Consider the following 18914-nt stretch of genomic DNA (forward strand, 5'->3'; position numbering starts at 1 on the left):
AAATCTGCAGAGCCATAGTAGTATCTGCAGGACTCTATTTTTGGAGTGTATTTTTATATATCTGTATTATATTATACAAACACATTAAAGGTGAATCTCTGTCCAAAAAATTCACTCAGTTTACTTCCTACTCACTATGATCATCATTCATCATTTTCCCCAGTAATTAAGGTTAGGATATGTATTTTTTAATTCCAATCCATTCTTCGTTTGCAGCATCTAAATAAGCTTTATCAGATTTGATGGTTTTGTTACAGACTTTAGTGTTTTGCTTTTCTTTCACAACTGTGGGGATTAAATTGTGTTAAAATGTACAAAAGAGTGATGTCATGTGTTAGGTTTATATTATTGATTGTCATTTATGCTTAGAAATATATAATCATTTATGCTTAGAAATATATAATCATTTGTACATTGAAAGAATGTCTCATCCTAGGAGGTCTGTAGCAACTCTGTGCAGCATGAAGAGGGGAGTGCGTTCACTCCTCTTCAGAGTGTTCTGGCATAGATCACACGCTTCCCAGGGTCATGAGAGAGGTCGTATCCTGACTTGCTGATATATGGTATAGTAAACACACGTATATCTGGTTAGGTGTAAGAGCCTTTGTTTAGGTGGACCACTGGACTCCTGGCACCAGCTTTGGGGAGTCGTTCACAGGGTCACATCTTGCCCCCCCCCAACACACACACACACTATGCACAGACTGGTATTCTTTGGTCACATGTATACTTATGTAAGACGTCATATGTTAATGAATCTATGCATATTCATGTAACCTCAATAAAAGAGCAGTGTTACGAGGGAGCAGACGAGAGCGACTGGGGTCAATAGAAGGAACGGCGCTGTCACGGTTCTCTCCCTCCTGCACGAGTAACACAAAGAGCTCTGGGGACTTGCGTCTTGCTTTTGCTGTTGTAGTAAAATTGTCTCGTTCCAGCAGTGGGCCTGTGCTAGACAGACCCATCATCATGTTTTGTGACGAGGACCCAGGCACAGAGAGATTTGATGAATTCAAGAATCTTATGATTTAATAAAGAAATCTGCAGACTTTCACAGAGATGGTAAAATTATGATGACTGATAATGGAGACAGGCTGTAGGCACAGAAGAAGGGAGTGTCTGAGCTGTGACCTCACGCCTGAAATCCACATAAATTATCTATAAAACCAGAATAAAAGTGTCACAGGACACAGAAACAAACATGAGCCACGATTCCCGCCCCCTGTTTTATTTCTGATTGATTATATGGAAATGCCCCAGCTGTGGAATGGAAAGTGAAAGTAAAGTGACATCTATGCAGCAGTCTGTGGGAGTGTCTGCAGAGTCACGGGCTGCTCACAGAGCTGCTGGTTCAGTGTTGGTGAGGATCAGCTCCAGCAGGACTTGTAACCGAAGATGATGGTTATTCTGCTGCTCCTCATACCTGGTAAGAAAGTTGTTCTGATCCTGTTTGAATGCATGCTCATGTTTAAAGCTAGGCTGATGTGATGTGTGCAGTCTGCTGAGTGAACCTACCTCTCTGCAGCTCTCATGCAGGGCAAACACTACAAATAATGAAGCATCATTTTGGTTTCAGTCCATCCATCTGTTTAAAGCATCAGTGTTTCAGGGTGAAGCAGGAAACAGACACTTAGACGCAGGCTCAGAGGCAAACAAACACAATTTGTGCTTGAGACGGAGAAGGAATCATGAATTGGGAGTGGCCGGAGTCACCATGGTCCAGGATCCATGTGGACTATGCGGGGCCTTTTCCTTGGGAAGATGTTTCTAATCATTGTGGATGCTCATTCCAAGTGGATGGACGTTTACCCTATGAAATCCGCTACATCACAGGTGACTATAGAGAAACTGCGACAGAGTTTCAGTGTGTTTGGACCACCTAAAATGTTAGTTTCAGACAATGGAACATGTTTCACAAGTGCTGAGTTTGAGTCATTCATGAAGCAGAATGGAATTGACCATGTGAGATCAGCACCTTTCCACTCTTCTTCAAATGGGCTGGCTGAGAGGGCGGTCCAGATCTTTAAGGAGGGGATGAAGAAAGTCAAAGGTGATACCTTGCAAACCAGACTGTCCAGATTCCTGTTCAGTTATCACATCACACTGCATGCCACTACTGGTTTATAACCTGCAGACTTGATGATGTCATGGAGACTCAGATCAGTTTTGGACTTGCTCATGCCTGATGTGAAAACAAAGGTGCAGCACAAACAACCGAAACAGAAAGAAAATCATGACACCAAGAAAAGACTGAGAAGTTTCACACCTGGAGACAAGGTGTTCATCAGAAACTACTCCTATGGGCCGAAGTGTATTCCCGCAGTCATTGTGAGAGCATCGGGTCCAGTGTCTTACATTGTTACCATTGGATCAGGTCAAACTGTGAAGCAGCACGTGGATCAGGTGAGAGCAAGAGTGGCTGACACTGTTCCCAGTACACTGGACAGGGAGGTGGAGCCATTTCATGACACAGAAGCAGTTCCTGAGCGCTGCTTGCCATCAGAGTTAGACACATCGCCGCAACCTCCATCATCGCAGTTGCCTCATGCTCCGGAGACTCCCGCTCCAGGAAACTCCTCAGTGGCACTAGTGTTGTGACGTTCTCAGAGAGAGAGACGTCCACCAGAGACTTTAAAGGACTTTGTTAGACAGAGTGAGATCTTTCAGAAATAGACCAACAATGCGCTTTGACCTCACAGGAAGGACGTTCCTTCCTAGTTAGCAAAAAACCAAAAACAAACCCAAAACCCATTGAAACATATGTACAGTTGTATGGCTACCCTAGTTATATGTTGATTGCTTGTTAAGCATTCTTTAGATAAGCAGTTATTTATTAGTCAAGGGAGTTGTTGACTTAAGGGGGGAGGAGATGTGGTATCGCAAGAAATTAGTTGTTTATATAAATATACTGGTATGCATAATAGTTATTATATATATAGATACATACATCCTAAGTTCCTGTTATTCATATCAAGAAACAGATAGAATGAGTGTGTTGTTACACTGGTAATGCCAGGAGAGGCAGTATATTATTACATTACATTAATGTTGTAAGAAAGTGGAAGAAGTGAGTGTCCTGTAGGAGGCAGTGAAACGGACACTGATGCTCTGAACATGTACTGAAAAGAAGGTTCAGTAAACAAGTTGCAACGATACTCCTGTGTAAGTTTCACTTATTTTATTGTTATTTTTTGAAGATGCAACAAGTACTTAATGGCAAAACTTGTGCTGGCAATCACAGGGCTCAGATGTGTCTTGTAGCTGACAACAAGTTTTGCACACATCCATGGGGGGATTTTTTCCCACTCCTCTTTGCAGATCCTCTCCAAGTCAATAATGTTTCATGGCTGATGTTTGACCACTTGAGCCTTCAGCTCCCTCCACAGATTCTCTGTGGGATTAAGGTCTGGAGACTGACTCTGCCACTCCAAGACCTTAATATGCTCTTTTTGAGCCAATCCTTCGTTGCCTTGGCAGTGTGTTTTGGATCACTGTAATGCAGCAATGCGCACCCATCACTCACTTTTACTTTGTGGACCAGAGGAAACAGATGATTAACTTCTGAGAGAGGAACTGTGGTACTGCATGAGGAAGTCTGTGAGGGTGGTGCAGGACATCTACGAGGACAGAGAGAGGTGTGTGGGAGGAGTGACAGGTGGTTTTAAGGTGGGGTGGGATGATATCAGTTATCTGCTCTGAGCTCCTTCTTCTCTGCAGAGGTGATGGACAGAATGACAGATGAGGTCGGGAAGGAGTCTGTGTGGACTCTGATGTTTGCAGACGACACTGTGATCTGTAGAGAGAGTAGGGAGCGGGTGGAGGAGAGCATGGAGAGGTGGAGGTATGCTGTGGAGAGAATAGGAATGAAAGTTAGTAGAAGCAAGACAAAATACATGTGGGTGGATGAGAGAGAGAGACGGGTGGGGAGGTGATCATGAAGGAGCAGAAATACCTGAGGTTAACCATCAGAACAGAGATAAAGAAGACAGCACAGGCAGGGTGGAGTGGGTGAAGTCCATCAGAGGGACAGCTTAGACTCAGACAGGCTGACACGTTTGCACATGTGCAGAGGACGTCTGCTTCTACTGAGTCGGTCACTTCTGTTGACTCAGTCGGCTCCTCTTTACCTGTTTAGTTCATCTGTGAACCATCAGGAAACACTTTGAAACTTTACCTGGTGGTGTGAAGCATTTGGGTCCCGAGTCTCTCAGCTAGTTGCAAAAGCACCAACCTGCTTTATATTTTCTCCTCAGTTTCCCAGCATGCCTCAGGTATGGAGGTGGAGGTGTATGATGGGGTGGAGTCTGTCCTGCTGCCCTGTCAGTTACCCGCTGATGTTTCCAGTGACTTCTTAGCAGCAGTGTGGGACCGTGAGGAGCTCAAAGACCCAACAGTCCACGTGCGTCTGCAGAGTGGTGATGATTTTAAAGATCAGAACGTTCGTTACACCAACCGAACATCACTGAGAGCCGACGCTCTGCAGACTGGAGACCTCAGCCTCATTCTGAGGAACCCCACAGTCTCTGACAGTGGAACCTATACCTGCAACACCCGAGTATTTAGAGGAAATCAGAGCCAGATCGATATCCAACTGAAGGTCACAGGTCAGTGCTGCAGACAGAGATCACCGTCCTCATGAATACTGTTATAATTTCAGTAAAATTTGTGTTTGCGCTACAGAACCTCCTGCAGTCTGGCCCATAGTTCTCTCAGCTGTCCTGGTTCCTGTGGTTCTCCTGGCTGCTGGCTTTGGTGTCTTCATGTATCATAGATATAAAATCATGAAGAGCAGAAAAGGTATATAAGTGTATATGATTGTGTGTGTGTTCCTCAATAAATAAAAGCAACAGCAATCATCTCCCCATCACCAGATGAACATGACACCCACAGTCACAGTGATATAGACAGTGTTAAGAGAATATGGTATATATGTGATCAGCTACATGAAATGTATTATCATTAAGCACATTTCTACATGACTTTTCACCTAGTAACTTTTGTGCTGAACCTCTGCAGATACTAACCGCATCCTGTTGTTCTGAACATTTAGATGTAGAACAAGACCAAGCTCAGCTCTATTACAAGAACATACAGACGTAGAAAAGGGAAAGTCCCGCTACTGGAGTGATGATGTTATCTATGTAACACACACACACACACACACACACACACACGCACAATAATCTTGTATAAATAAAGGTCGCGGACAGTCGTGGGTTGCAGATCCTGTGTACATGACTGCCCCCCGCGAGGAAAAACTTCTGCAGTGTTTGTGTGTTTTCTAAACTCAGGAGTCTTGGCTAAAGAAAGAACGGCAGGGTGATTTAAAGAAATCCCCTGTCATTTAAATTGGTCCTTCGAACCTAGAGATGGAAACAGCAGACTCATTTCTTTGACTCCAATAAGGTCTGACTTCTGCATCCTGACGCCGTGGGTAAACCAGCACCGAAGTCTGTCGACAGCCCTCTCCAGGTAGAGGTGAAAGCCCTGGGCGTAAATTCGTATCCAGGCCGGGCCTGGTCCACGGCGTTGGGGTCCAGCCAGATGACCTGAACAACCAGCAAAAGACAACTGAGGGTAAGAAAACACTTTTTAGGTCTAACCCGCCGCAAGGGTTTGAAAAGAAAAGCGCATAGGTCTTATCCGCCGCAAGGATTAATAGCGCATTAGGCTGACCCACTGCACGGGTGCACAAAAGAGAAGCGCATAGGTCTAACCCGCCGCAAGGGTCTGAAGAAATAAACGCGTGAAATAGGTTGAGTTCGCCGGAAGGAACTAAGTTTAGACTGGTTTCAGAAGTAGCCGTCAAATACTTCGTGACAAATAAGGTTTAAGTTCGCCACAAGGAACTGTGTTTAGACTGGTTTCAGAAGTGACCGTGAATTACTTCGTGACAAATTAGCGCGCAAATGTCTATCTGTGTGTATGTATATTTGTTTTGTGTATGTGTTTGGAAGTAAGTTGATTTTACAGCACAATACGCTGCTGAACTACTTCCATTGTTTGTTTTATTGTTTTCTTTGTGTATCCCGCATAAGCTCAAGTACTGGTGATAAAGGGGAAAGGTAGAAGGGCGTGTCAGCAACCACCCCTGAGTTTAGTACCAGAGAAAGCTTTGCAGTTCTGTGATAATGGGGAATCAGCCCACAAAACTCACTGTTGACGAGCAGTGGTTAGAAAAGAAATGTCCAGGCGCCGGACAAATCAGTGCTTGTAGATGAAGAATTCCTAAGACAACAAAATGTCCCACTATACATTCACCCATATCAGGAGGAAATAATAATCCCTCATCAAGTGTAAAATTAGAGATCAAGGTAGAAGTTTAAAAAGAGTTGGATACAGACCCAACTGAATATATATATAAATACAAGAGGAATGAAGTGGAATAAACAAAAGGTTAAATTAAGGTTAACTTAAATTAAATTAGAGCTTATCTCTACTATATTCAAACTAATAATAGGAAGCATAGCAACCTGTAAATTGGTGTTACCAAATGATACAAAATTGGGTAGACAACCATACCCAGAATGAATAGAATGAATGAAACCAGATAATTCACACGAAAATATATCAAATAAGAAAGAGAAATGCATAACGTATATTAAGGCTGTGTCATTGTTCAGCCAAAGAAAGCGTGTGAAAATGCAAATGTCTCCAGCTTGGGAAGGTGTGAAGCTGCAGGTTCACACAGACCCGTGATGGATACATAATAAAATATAAACTAATATACTATTGTATATTAATAGTAAAGTAGTAAAGTAGTGTATTGTAATATACTATTGCTGTTATAAAAAAGGAAGACCAAAACAATAATAACATTAATAATGACATAATATTAAATAATAAGAGACACCTCAGTCAGTTATGATGTGAGGTGGATAATTGTTAAAAGTCTGATTCAAGCTTAAGGTTTGCTCAAACTCAGTACAATGATATATGAGATGAAAAAATAAGGAGAATACCTAATCTAATCAAGTGCATAGAGACACTTGACCTGTTTGTATATAATAAGTATAATATAATAAATAATGAGTCAAGCCCTGAATACAACAGCTAAAGCTGCAGGTTTGAGACAACACAACAGTGCACTGGCTGCTGATTCTATTTTGAGGATGATGAGTGATTTTAACCGTGTGAATGCTGTCAGTATTTGATTTGAGTGACTGTGTGATTTGTCTGAGTAAGTGAAAAGGGGGGAGTTTGAAAGAAAAGGCAGTGTGTGAGACGATTACTGAATGACAAAAGAGGTTAGAATGTTTAAAAGTGTGAATGAAATAAAGGTGTATTGTTTTTAGATTAAGATTTAGTAGATTTAAGAGGGTCTGTAGATTATAAATACAAAGAAAAAAACAAAAGAGTTAGATTAGTTTGAAGAAACAGGAAATATGGCTCTGTGTGCCTGCTGTGTGAGAGGACGTGGTGGTTGTGTGTCTGGAACAGGAACTTTGCATGCCCATAAAAGGAACTGAGGGTGTAAAGAAAGAACACAGAGAGATAGATGAGTTACCTCTAGGCACATAAAGCAAATGAAGCCTTTAGGAAAAGAAATGAATATAATACTAATTGTATGCTTTAGTGTGCCAATACAGGTGGGCTTCTCTCAACATTGAACCTTGAGTAACCTTGAGTAACCGGCAGAAAGTATAGAGGAACAATTGGGAAAAACAGGCCACATTTGGCTGAAATTCTACAGCTTCATCTGTCACTTTGTCCCTAAACTGAGAAGAAGTTCAAAGGACAGTTAATCGCCTGATGAAGACCGACAGAACATCGTGGACTTGAATACAGCAGGCAAACGACAGTGCCACTGATCCATTAACACTGATGACGACTGACAACCAGCAGCAGCATGTAAGAGTAATGCAACATGTACTGTGAAAATACAGGCTGGGCAGTTGAACAGTGGGATAAAGAATTGTGGAAGAGCACTGGACATTGAGTGTCATATTTGCCATGCTTGGAGTAATTTTGGAAGAGAAGACTGGAGAAGAAAAAGAGAAGGAACAAACTGTGTTTGCTGGAGCTTTGAAGCCCGAACAGGACAATGTGAATGAAAAAGGGACCAGTGTCAGGTGAATGTGGACGAGTAAGACTGCGAGAATATAGGATATAATTGGATTGGAAAAATTGAAGCGGGAACTCATGATTGTTTAGTGATGTCCACCATTATCACGTTTAAAAGAGGTAAACACAAATAGACCACACACATACACAAATTGTTACATGTGAAAGTATTTTTGAAATGAATTAGAAGTGAGATAGTTTGAATTTAGAACTCAGTGATAAGATGCATGAATTAAACCTTATTGTAACAAATACTTGCAATGAAGAAAGCAGCTTACACTCAATTAATATGAACACAAAGCCTTGGTGCCATAGGCAATTTGTTTTTGTTTTTGTTTATTTGCTTTGTTGGTTTGAAAAATAAATTTGTGATCATGCCTCTGGATCACAATGACAAATAATGATTAGGCATATGATTTCCTAATGCCTAGTTTTAGAGCTGTGAGTTATGAGCTGTAAGCAATGCAAAGTTTTTCCTTAACTTAAAAGTTTGAAATATGTAAGATGTATGAATTCTTTGAGAAATAGGAATTGCCTAAAATGCCCTAAGTCAAAATGTAGTGTTGCATCTACAAAGAAGAAAGCAGAAGAAGCATTCAGTAACTTGAAACTGGCATTACAGGCAAATACAGTTTTGGCTTTGCCTGATTATGATAAGCCTTTCTACTTACACGTACGTGCAGGCCTGTGCAGCCGCAGCAGAAGCAGTAAGAAAGTCAGCTGACATTGCTTTAGGGCACAATTTAATCATCAGAATACCCAAAATAATATGATTTGATGACTTGTGAAGGTAAACCGATACTCCCCAAGTCCCTGTGCAGAACAGCAGCATTAGTGACACATGGGGTGACCCATGTGTCCTCAGGGGGGGGGATAGTCCAGGTCCTTAATACACACTTTTATACTCTAGTGATTATAGATTTATCCAGTGTAAAAAGCAGATGCAATCTCAGTTGTAAAAAGTGAACCTTTAGAAAAATCCGTCAGAGAAACAACTCTGGCAGAATGGATGGCAAAACTACTAGAAAATAAGGATATTGTTTTGAACAATAAACTGCCGTAAGGCTCTCCAGTCTCTTGCAAGTTGAAACCAAGTGTTATTGACAACACCCACAGCCTGTAAAATTGCAGAGAGACCCTCCTGGATACATCAGAGCCACTGCAAAAGGGTTGAGGTCCCGGGAAGCCCCATCACTAAGGAGGAAGCACATTAGGAAGGCCTCACCTACGTTTGGTTGCTTCGGGGGTGAGGGGGGGGTAGTGCGATTGGGCCCCCGTTGGGTAAGCCTGCACTCCACTCTCTATCCGATCAACTTTAGGGCAGCCAGGTGCAGGTGTGATGGACCAATGTGCAACAATGTGAAGGGGAAGCCTCCTGGTTACCTTGACTACAAAAGCTCACCCTTACATCCATCCTTGGATGAAAAATGCCTGATACAGACCACAGAGAAAGACTGTTATGTTTGCTTGCACATGCCGAGCATATTAACACAACCATATATGGGAAACACCCTGGGACAGGTGCACTAATTCTGATTTCCGACCACCTTCAGAGTGACTTTTGTAAAGTGCACAACAACAACAACAACAACAACATCGTCATCCTGATCCAGGAAGAAGCCCTCAACTTTAACAAGTTTTAATGAGACTGTTGATCGTCATTGAATTTTTCTTGTTTTTATTTTGCTTTTCTTTACTTATGTTATTCTTTGTTTGAAGCTGTAATTTCACAGATGATAAGTTTGTCATTCACAGCATACGCAGATGTACCAAAACCAGTGAAGACTTCTTTTCCTGTTTGTCAGATGAAGATGAAGTGTAACTTATGATGTAACTGAGTTGCTTATTGTACATTTCATTTCTCTGATAAACAGGGCGGAATGTTAAGAGAATATGGTATATATGTGATCAGCTACATGAAATGTATTATCATTAAGCACATTTCTACATGACTTTTCACCTAGTAACTTGTGTGCTGAACCTCTGCAGATACTAACCGCATCCTGTTGTTCTGAACATTTAGATGTAGAACAAGACCAAGCTCAGCTCTATTACAAGAACATACAGACGTAGAAAAGGGAAAGTCCCGCTACTGGAGTGATGATGTTATCTATGTAACACACACACACACACACACACACACACACACACACACGCACAATAATCTTGTATAAATAAAGGTCGCGGACAGTCGTGGGTTGCAGATCCTGTGTTCATGACTGCCCCTCGCGAGGAAAAACTTCTGCAGTGTTTGTGTGTTTTCTAAACTCAGGAGTCTTGGCTAAAGAAAGAACGGCAGGGTGATTTAAAGAAATCCCCTGTCAGACAGAGACTTGGTTTATAATAGAAACAAGTGTTGGTACCCTGGAGATTGATGCTGCTCTCTCAAGGAAACAGCACAAAGAGGAGGACCCAATACTTAAACTACTCTCAGGATAGTTGTTACCCCCCATTCTAGTGCATCTACTGGTGACCATCTGTAGGTCAATATGATTGAACTATAATTTCATATAAAATACAATAAAGTTCCCTTTAGTTTCAGGGCAGTCAAGGTCTTAATCACAGGCTGCAGAAGACCTCAAAATGTTTTCCTCCAGCTCAGATGGAGTCATAGAGCTAACAATGTCTGATGGCGCTCCCACATGCCTTAACCACCTGATCAGTGCTATATGTTTGATACACACCAGGTCATATTAACTCATCCAGTCAGGTCACTGTCATTATACAAATGAACCAACATGATGATTTGACTCCACAGCAGCTGGTAAATAAAAGAAGCTGCTCATGTAGAATCACAGATCCTCATCAAAACCAGTTCCCACTCCCATTCAGGGGAAACATAGTCTGTCCAGCTGTTTCCAGCTGTGTCAGAGTGAATGCTGCACACACGCAGTTCAGCTCCAAGTCAGAGACACACTGAAAACTGATGGTTACACAGCAGAGGAGATGATGGAGGACCTCACTCACTGATGTCATGTTCTGCTCTGTTCTTCTCTCAGTCTATCCAGTGGAGATGGTTGAGGTGAAACAGGGGGAGGAGTCTGTCCAGCTGTCCTTTCAGATCACAGAAGAAAAAGATGTTCCTCTGGACGTCAAAGTGGAGTGGAGACATCAAAACACGATGGTCCATGTGTATGAGAATGGTGGTAATCAGTCTCTATTAAAGGACCAGAATCACAGAGACCGCACAGAGATGAATGAAGATCCTCTGAGAATTAAAGACTTCAGTCTGAAACTGAAAGACCCCCAACTTAGTGATCGTGGAGTCTACACCTGCACTGTCTATGACAGAAATGCACACATCCGGCTACAGAAAGTAGTGACTCTTAGTGTCAGAGGTGAGTGTAACAGCTGTTTGTCCACAGTGTTAATCCCAGATGTGTAAACCTTTGAGTGTGTCCAGCTGTTTCCAGCCATGTGAGAATAAAAGCTGTACATCTGTTTGTGCAGCCTCACACATCAGCACACAGCAGTTCAGCTCCAGGTCAGAGAAACACTGAAAACAGGATGAAGAGCAGCTGGTTACACAGCAGAGGAGATGATGGAGGATCAACCTCACTGACTGATGTCTGTTTGTCTGTAAACCTCTGTTCTCCTCTTAGTTCCCGAGGTGGTGGAAGTAGTTAAAGGGATGCAGTCTGTCATTCTGCCATTTACAACTGAAGTCCTGAAGCTTCAGGATGTCACCGTGGAGTGGAAACACAAAGACAAGAAAGTCCACGTGCGTCAGAATGGCCAAAACCAGTCTCACGATCAGGAGGTGAATGAAGAGCCACTAACAAATGGAAACCTGCAACACACTGATGATGGTACCTACACCTGCACTGTCTACAGTGAGGGTGAAGAAATCCTGCTACAGAAAGTCGTGTCGATCACAGTCAGAGGTGAGAATAAATGTGTCAAAGTGCAGAAAGTAGCAAAAAGTAAAGCAGCTGTTTGTGCAGCCTCACAGATCAGAATCAGAATACTAATATCCCCGTTGAAGTTACCGTATTTTGCAGATCATAAGGTGCATTAAGCAATACAAAACATTCACTGTCAAACTTTATTCAACTCATTCAGAGTATCAACATTGCTAACATTGCATAAAATACTGAACAATACACTAACTTTTTCAATTCATTCCGCTTCCACAAATCCTTCAAATTCTTCATCTTCAGTGTCGGAGTTTAACAGTTGGGCGATTTTGGCATCAAGCATGCCCAGATCACACTCATCTTTATCTGAATTGGTCGGTCGGTGCTTAGCCCTGTGACAGACTGGTGACCTGTCCAGGGTATACCCCACCTCTCGCCCTCTGACAGCTGGGATAGGCTCCAGCACCCCGACGACACTTGAGACTGATGCCTTAGCCCAAGCATCCGTGATCCATTGGTGTAACTCGCCCGTCCATCCAGCCCTTTGGGTTAGTCTTGAAGAAAGCGGGGAACTTTTCTTTTGGCAAAGACTTCCTCTTGAAAATGACCATGGGTGGTAATTTTGGCCATTAGAATGGCAACCGCGAACTACAGTGAAGGATGACTTCTCCTATCTTGTGGTGAGCATAGACACCGTACTGGTCCCTGTTTTCTTGACAGTACAGTAAATGGGGATTTCAAAGGTGAGGCGACCTCATCCATGTTGGTGATGTGTTCTGGCCAGATCTTCTTTTTAGTGATCTTATTCTTGCAGTAGGTGCGAAAAATGGCCAGCTTTTCTTTGTAATCCGTAAGCAATTGTTTCGAGATGGTAGTTCTTGTGCAGATTGAGAGATTTTGCCTTTTCATAAAACAGAAGCACCAAGAAGGTCTTCCTTGAAAGACGTTGATCTATGTCACGCACTACTGTTGTTGCCTTGAGTCGAATAGAGACCGTAGAGATGCTTCTACCTGCTGTTCTTTGTTCAATAACCCACTGTTCAATTATGTCCTCTAACTGTGGATGTCGCACCTTCTTCCCTCTAAAACTTAATTTGGTCTTCTTTATTGGCGCAGGCCATCTTCTTGCTTCCTCCACTTCCGTACCATTGATTCATTGATACTGAATTCTCTCACAGCTGCTCTATTCCCATGTTCTAGAGCGTAACTTATTGTCTTGATGTTGAAATCTGCTTTGTAAGCATATCTCTTAGCAGGTGCCATTTTGGGCTCCTTATACACACACAATATGGTAATATTATGTTGAAGTACAGTTAATATTACTCTGCGACTCCGCTCCTCACTAAGGAAGCCACAATTCTACAAGAATCCATCAAGTGGTGAAGTTTTGTAGCTTATCCGTGGGAACACCAAGGCGTTCCCAGGCCAGCCGAGAGATATGATCTCTCCCGCGTGTCTTGGGTCTGCCTAGGGGCCTCCTCCTGCTGGGATATGCTCAGACACCTCACCCAGGAGGCATCCTCGTCAGATGTCCAAACCACATCAACTGGTTCCTTTCGATATTGAAGAGTCCCTCTCAAATGACCGAGCTCCTCATCCTAATTCTAAAGGAGAACCCAAAGACCCTTCAAAGAAAACAAATTTCTGCCACTTGTATCTGTGACCTCATTCTTTTGGTCACCACCCAGAGGAGGGTAGGAATAACGATTAACCAGTAAATCCACAGCTTCAAGTTTACGGTCAGCTTGCTCTTTAGAACATGTCTGTTTCACTCCAGACTTCACCCCAATCTAGCTAACAAGCTTGCCCTCCACCTTCCTCTCACTCGTGATAAAGATTCTGACATATTTGAACCACCTGGGATAGTAACTATTCTCTGACTCAGAGTGGGCACTCAACCCTTTTCCAGCTGAGAGCCATGGTTTTGGACTTGGAAGTGTTAAATGTCATTGTTTGCCAGAACCACTATGCCTGCCAGTTACTGTCAGCTGCACCTGAATTCTCACAAGCTAACCAAGCCCAATAAGTTTCCTTCTTAAGCCTGAAGATGGTGATCCGGCTAACCACCAGGTGACGATCAGCTTACTCAGCACCTCTCTTTAACCAAGTGTCTAAGACGTACAGCCACAGATCTGTTGATAAAATTACAAAATCAATCCTTGACATGTGATCTAGAGTGACCTGATGCCATGTCTACTTATGAACACACTTATGCTTGAATAAGGACAAGCTGTGGTTAGCAAGTCCAATAACAGAACTCACATTCAGATCTGTTAGGCTGTTTGTCTCAATCACACACCTCCAGGTCACACTGTCAATGCCCATGTGGGTGTTGAGGTGCCCCAGCAGCAGAAAAATGGAGTCCCTGGATGAGACACTTTCCAGCACCCCACTACACCCCAAGTGTGGGTACTCTGAACCGTCATTTGGGACATAGGCACAAATGACAGTCATGACCCATTTCCCAACCTAAAGGCACAGTGAAGCAATCCTCTCATTTGCCTGGGTAAACCCTCCAAAAAAGGCAGTTAACTGGGTGGGTACGATTATACCCACTCCTGCCCATCGCCTGTTATTGGAGGACAACTCCAGAGTGGAACAGAGTGCAGCCCCTCTCCAGGGGACTGGTTCCATAGCCTGAGTTATGCTGAGGTATTGAAACACCAGGACCACAGCCTCTGACTACCACCCTAGTGCAGTCAGCTTCTTTCATCTCATGGTCTGGGGCTGTCCAACTCTTTTTATTTGACACTCTTTCATTGATGCCTGCCATTGTAGACATTTAAAAACAATTCAGACTGCAGTACTTACAGTGAGCTCGCAGGATGTGTGCTTGCCCAGCCTGGCAGTTAATAAACTATGACAGTAAGAACTATGAATGGCTTTCATTGATGTCTCATTGTGTTTCTCTGTGCACCTCATGTTCTACTCTGTTCTGATCTCAGTCTACCCGGTGGAAATGGTGAATGCGACACAAGGAGAGAAGTCTATCCTGCTGCCTTTTAAAGTCACAGATCACCTTCCTCAGGATGTCAAAGTTGAGTGGAGACTCATTAACCCTGAAGACCGGATGGTCTACGTGTATGAAAGGAGTAAAAATGAGTCTCCTTCACGAGACCATGTATACAGAGGTCGTGCAGAGATGGATGAAGATCCACTGACAATTAAAGACCTCAGTCTGACCCTGAAAGATCTCCGCCTCACTGACAGTGGAGTCTACACCTGCACCGTCTACAACAAGGATGGACACATGCTGCTACAGAAAGTAGTGACTCTCAGTGTCAGAGGTGAGTGTAACAGCTGTTTGCCCACATTAACTAAAAACAGGAGTAAAGGGTTTGGGTTAGAGATGATGGAGGATCACACTCACTCACTGATGTCTGCACACCTAATTTTGACCTCTGTTTTCATCTCAGACTATCCACTGGAGATGGTGGAAGTGACACAGGGAGAGACGTCTGTCCTGCTTGTTAGATTTGTATTGTTTATTGCCATTTATGCTTAGAAATATTTACTCATATATGTTTAGAAGTATATAATCGATTGTGTAGTGATAGGAGGTTTGATCCTTAATAGTCTGTAACAACTCTGTGTAGCATGAAGAGGGGAGTGTGTTCACTCCTCTTCAGAGTGTTCTGGCAGAGATCACACACCTCCTAGGAGAGGTCGTATCTTCTCTTGCTGATATATGGTATAACAAACACACGTATATCTGTTTGAGTCTAAGAGCCTTTTGTTCAGATGTACCGCTAGACTCCTGGCACCAGCTTTGGGGAGTCACATTCCACACACACACACACACACACACACACACACACACACACACACACACACACGGTATTCTTTGTTCACATGCATACCTATAGAAGAGGTCATATGTTAATGAACCTATGCATATTCATGTAACCACAATAAAAGAGCAGTGTTACGGGAGAGCGGACGAGAGCAACTGGGGTCAAGCGAAGGAACGGCGCCTGTCCAGTTCTCTCCCGTGCACGTGAAACATAAAGAATGTTGCCTACTCGTGTCTTGCTTGCTGTGTAATTACATTGCCTTCAACGTTCCAGCGAATAGGTTCAGGCTACAAACCTATCACTGCTGCCCTTTAAAATCACAGAAGACCTCCTTCAGGACATCAAAGTAGAGTGGAAACATCAAAATATCATCGTCCATGTGTATCAGAATAGCCAAAACCAGTCTCTCTTAATGGACGAGGATTATAAAGGCCGCACAGAGATGAATGAAGGGCCTCTGAAAAATAAAGACCTCAGTCTGACCCTGAAAGGCCTCCAACTTAGTGACCGTGGTGGCTACACCTGCACCGTCTACAACAAGGATGGCAGCATCCTGCTACAGAAAGTAGTGACACTCAGTGTCAGAGGTGAGTGTAACAGCTGTTTGTCCACAATAACCTAAAACAGGAATAAATAGCTGCTGGTTGCACAGCAGAGGAGATGATGGATGATGATGGTCTGTCTGTCTGTTCTCCTCTCAGGATACCAGACAGAGATGGTGGAGGTGATGGAGGGAGAGGGGTCTGTCCTGCTGCCTTTTAAAATCACAGGTGACCTTCCACGTGACATCAAAGCAGAGTGGAGACTCACTCACCCTGAAGAAAAGATGGTCCATGTGTATGAGAGTGGAAACAACCTCTCAGATGAAGACGACCAGGAGCAGGTTTACAGTAGCCGCACAGAGATGAATGAAGATCCAGTGACTACTAAAGACCTCAGTCTGATCCTGAAAGACCTCCACCTCACTGACAGTGGAGTCTACACCTGCACCGTCTACAACAAGTATGGACACATGCTGCTACAGAAATCAGTGACTCTCAGTGTCAGAGGTGAGAGTAACATCTGTTTGTCCAAAATAAGTGAGAATGAAATCACTGTTATCTGTCTTTCAGTGTGATCCTGATGTGCTCTGTTCTCTCCTCAGATAGAAAGTCTGACATTAAGGTTGAAGATGGGGGACACATCTGACACAGGTCAGTAAACACATCATAAACCCACTCAGAGTCCTGTGCAGTTTGCAGGAGTTGGGCTCCTATGACTTCCATATGTAAAAAGATCAGCAGCCCCGTGTCTGGTTATTGGCCACGCCCTGACCCCACAAATACATCATGTCTGACCACCTTATTTAGACGATAACCTGCCAGGACAGTGGACCTTCATTCCCCACCATTAGATTTTACATGATGTTACTGTGAACCAGCAAAGCCAGTAGCAATGTTGTTTCATAAGTGTCAAAGCTGCATCACACAGATTCTTCTCCTGGTTCCTTCAGACAAAGTTATATAAACTGACTCCTGTTGTTAATCCAATGATCTGCTTTACAAACACAACTGGATCAAATTTTGATTCCAAATGTTTTCATATCTTTCTTTAAAAACTGTTTCCTGTTGTTTGTTTGGGGAAAATGCAGTTTGTCTCAGTGATGTCATGTAATGAGCTCCAAGTCGCAGTAACACACTTTTACCACTAGGACAGAATCACTGCACAGCTCTGCCATGTTCATGAAGCCTGGCAGCTCTGATCTCTGTCACTGATTGGTTCCTGTGGTCCTGATGATCAATATTTACAATGTTTTAGAAAAAAACATGTTCAGAGTCACATGATATGTTCAAGTGTCTGATGTAGAAATAAGTTGATCAGGACTCTGAGCTGAGACTCAATCTGTTTGTCTGCTCCTCAGGAGAAAATTAACCAACAAGAGGAATCCACCATTGATCGAGCTTCCTCTTAGTCATGCCCTCTTCCTCCCTCCTCCTCTCTGTTCCTCTTGTTTTTCATCTGTTGTTAAAGTTGGTGTGAAATGTTAAATGTGGAGGTGACTGACATGATGTGAATGTTACAGTATTACACTACAAATCCTTCCTAAAAGTATGATGTAAATAAACAAACTCGAGTGCATGTGTAACACAATAAGATGGAGCATAAGTAGAAGGCACTATGGGTCACCACGTGCTGTTTGTATGTGTGCGTTTTTGTTACAAAACACATTTAAAAATGTCTGCAGCCCCCGAAGACTACTAAAGACTCATCTCCATGACAACAGCGTGTCCACCACTGCAGCTCTCCTCTGATAAACCCTGAGCTCCACCTGAGTCTCCATCCTGAGGACCTCCTTCAGCCTCCTCATGTCGATCCGAACTAAAACAAACACATCAGTGAACCCTGAGCTGGATTCATTTATTAGAAGCAGCTGACCCAACATAATACTAACATAAATGATCCTAAAGTAATCCTGTAACAGACATTACTGCTGCAGGCTGATTATACAGAACCTCAAACACACTCTGATCTGATCTATTTAAAATTATGAAAACTTCTTGTGGGTCAAAGGTCAAAGCTGCTGACTGTCAGGAACCATCAGAGTTTCAGAGAAGATCAGCTTTTAATAAACAGCAGAGAAGAATATTATGCTCATGCATGTACTTGTTTATGTTTTATCTGTGTGCTGAAGCCTGTGGTCTGAGTGTGTTGTTCCTATAAGTGTGACATGAACTGTAATCTGAATGTGTTGTAACGGTTCAGTCGAACAAACTTACTGCACGTATTTATGTATTTATATATTTTAGTATCAAAGTGTTGAACTGTGAGGTGAAAGGAAAACTTTAACATCAGTCCTCCTCTGTGTAAAGCTGACCTGGAAGGATGACATGTTTCTATAAATGACTCTGTGATTGTTGCTGTTGTGATGTTTGACTCTCTGCAAACACAAAGACAACCTGTTTGTGTAGATCAGTGTATCAGATTTCCACAACAATGAATTATTAGAAATAAGATGATTAGAGTTACCTCACTGTGAGGATTTATTCATAGACATGATGACTGTGTGCTGCTCCACTTTACTGTCTGCTTCAACTTCACATTAAACAATAAACTGAAACTCTGTTCATTTATACTCTCAGTACTTGGTTTGGGCTCCAGTACCATGAGTTACTGCATCAGTGCAGCGTAGCATGGAGGAGATCAGCTCCTGCTGAGGAGT

The 18914-nt window shown here is 42.9% G+C and overlaps 2 protein-coding genes across 2 annotated transcripts; both read left to right on the forward strand.

Moving 5' to 3' along the window:
• The first annotated feature begins 999 nt into the window (after positions 1-999).
• On the forward strand, positions 1000-16065 carry LOC100705807 (HERV-H LTR-associating protein 2). Its single transcript, XM_025905175.1, has 8 exons — positions 1000-1426; positions 4254-4604; positions 4681-4797; positions 11064-11402; positions 11667-11948; positions 14867-15208; positions 15338-15390; positions 16039-16065. The coding sequence occupies exons 1-8, from the start codon at positions 1396-1398 to the stop codon at positions 16063-16065; spliced, it is 1542 nt and encodes a 513-aa protein (XP_025760960.1). The 5' UTR covers positions 1000-1395.
• On the forward strand, positions 16023-18345 carry LOC109202589 (junctional adhesion molecule-like). Its single transcript, XM_019360355.2, has 4 exons — positions 16023-16302; positions 16417-16764; positions 16860-16908; positions 17616-18345. The coding sequence occupies exons 1-3, from the start codon at positions 16128-16130 to the stop codon at positions 16901-16903; spliced, it is 567 nt and encodes a 188-aa protein (XP_019215900.1). The 5' UTR covers positions 16023-16127; the 3' UTR covers positions 16904-16908; positions 17616-18345.
• Positions 18346-18914: the final 569 nt, after the last annotated feature.

Source organism: Oreochromis niloticus, linkage group LG3 (genome assembly GCF_001858045.2).
Source record: "Oreochromis niloticus isolate F11D_XX linkage group LG3, O_niloticus_UMD_NMBU, whole genome shotgun sequence".
In the NCBI taxonomy this organism is placed as follows: Eukaryota; Metazoa; Chordata; class Actinopteri; order Cichliformes; family Cichlidae; genus Oreochromis; species Oreochromis niloticus.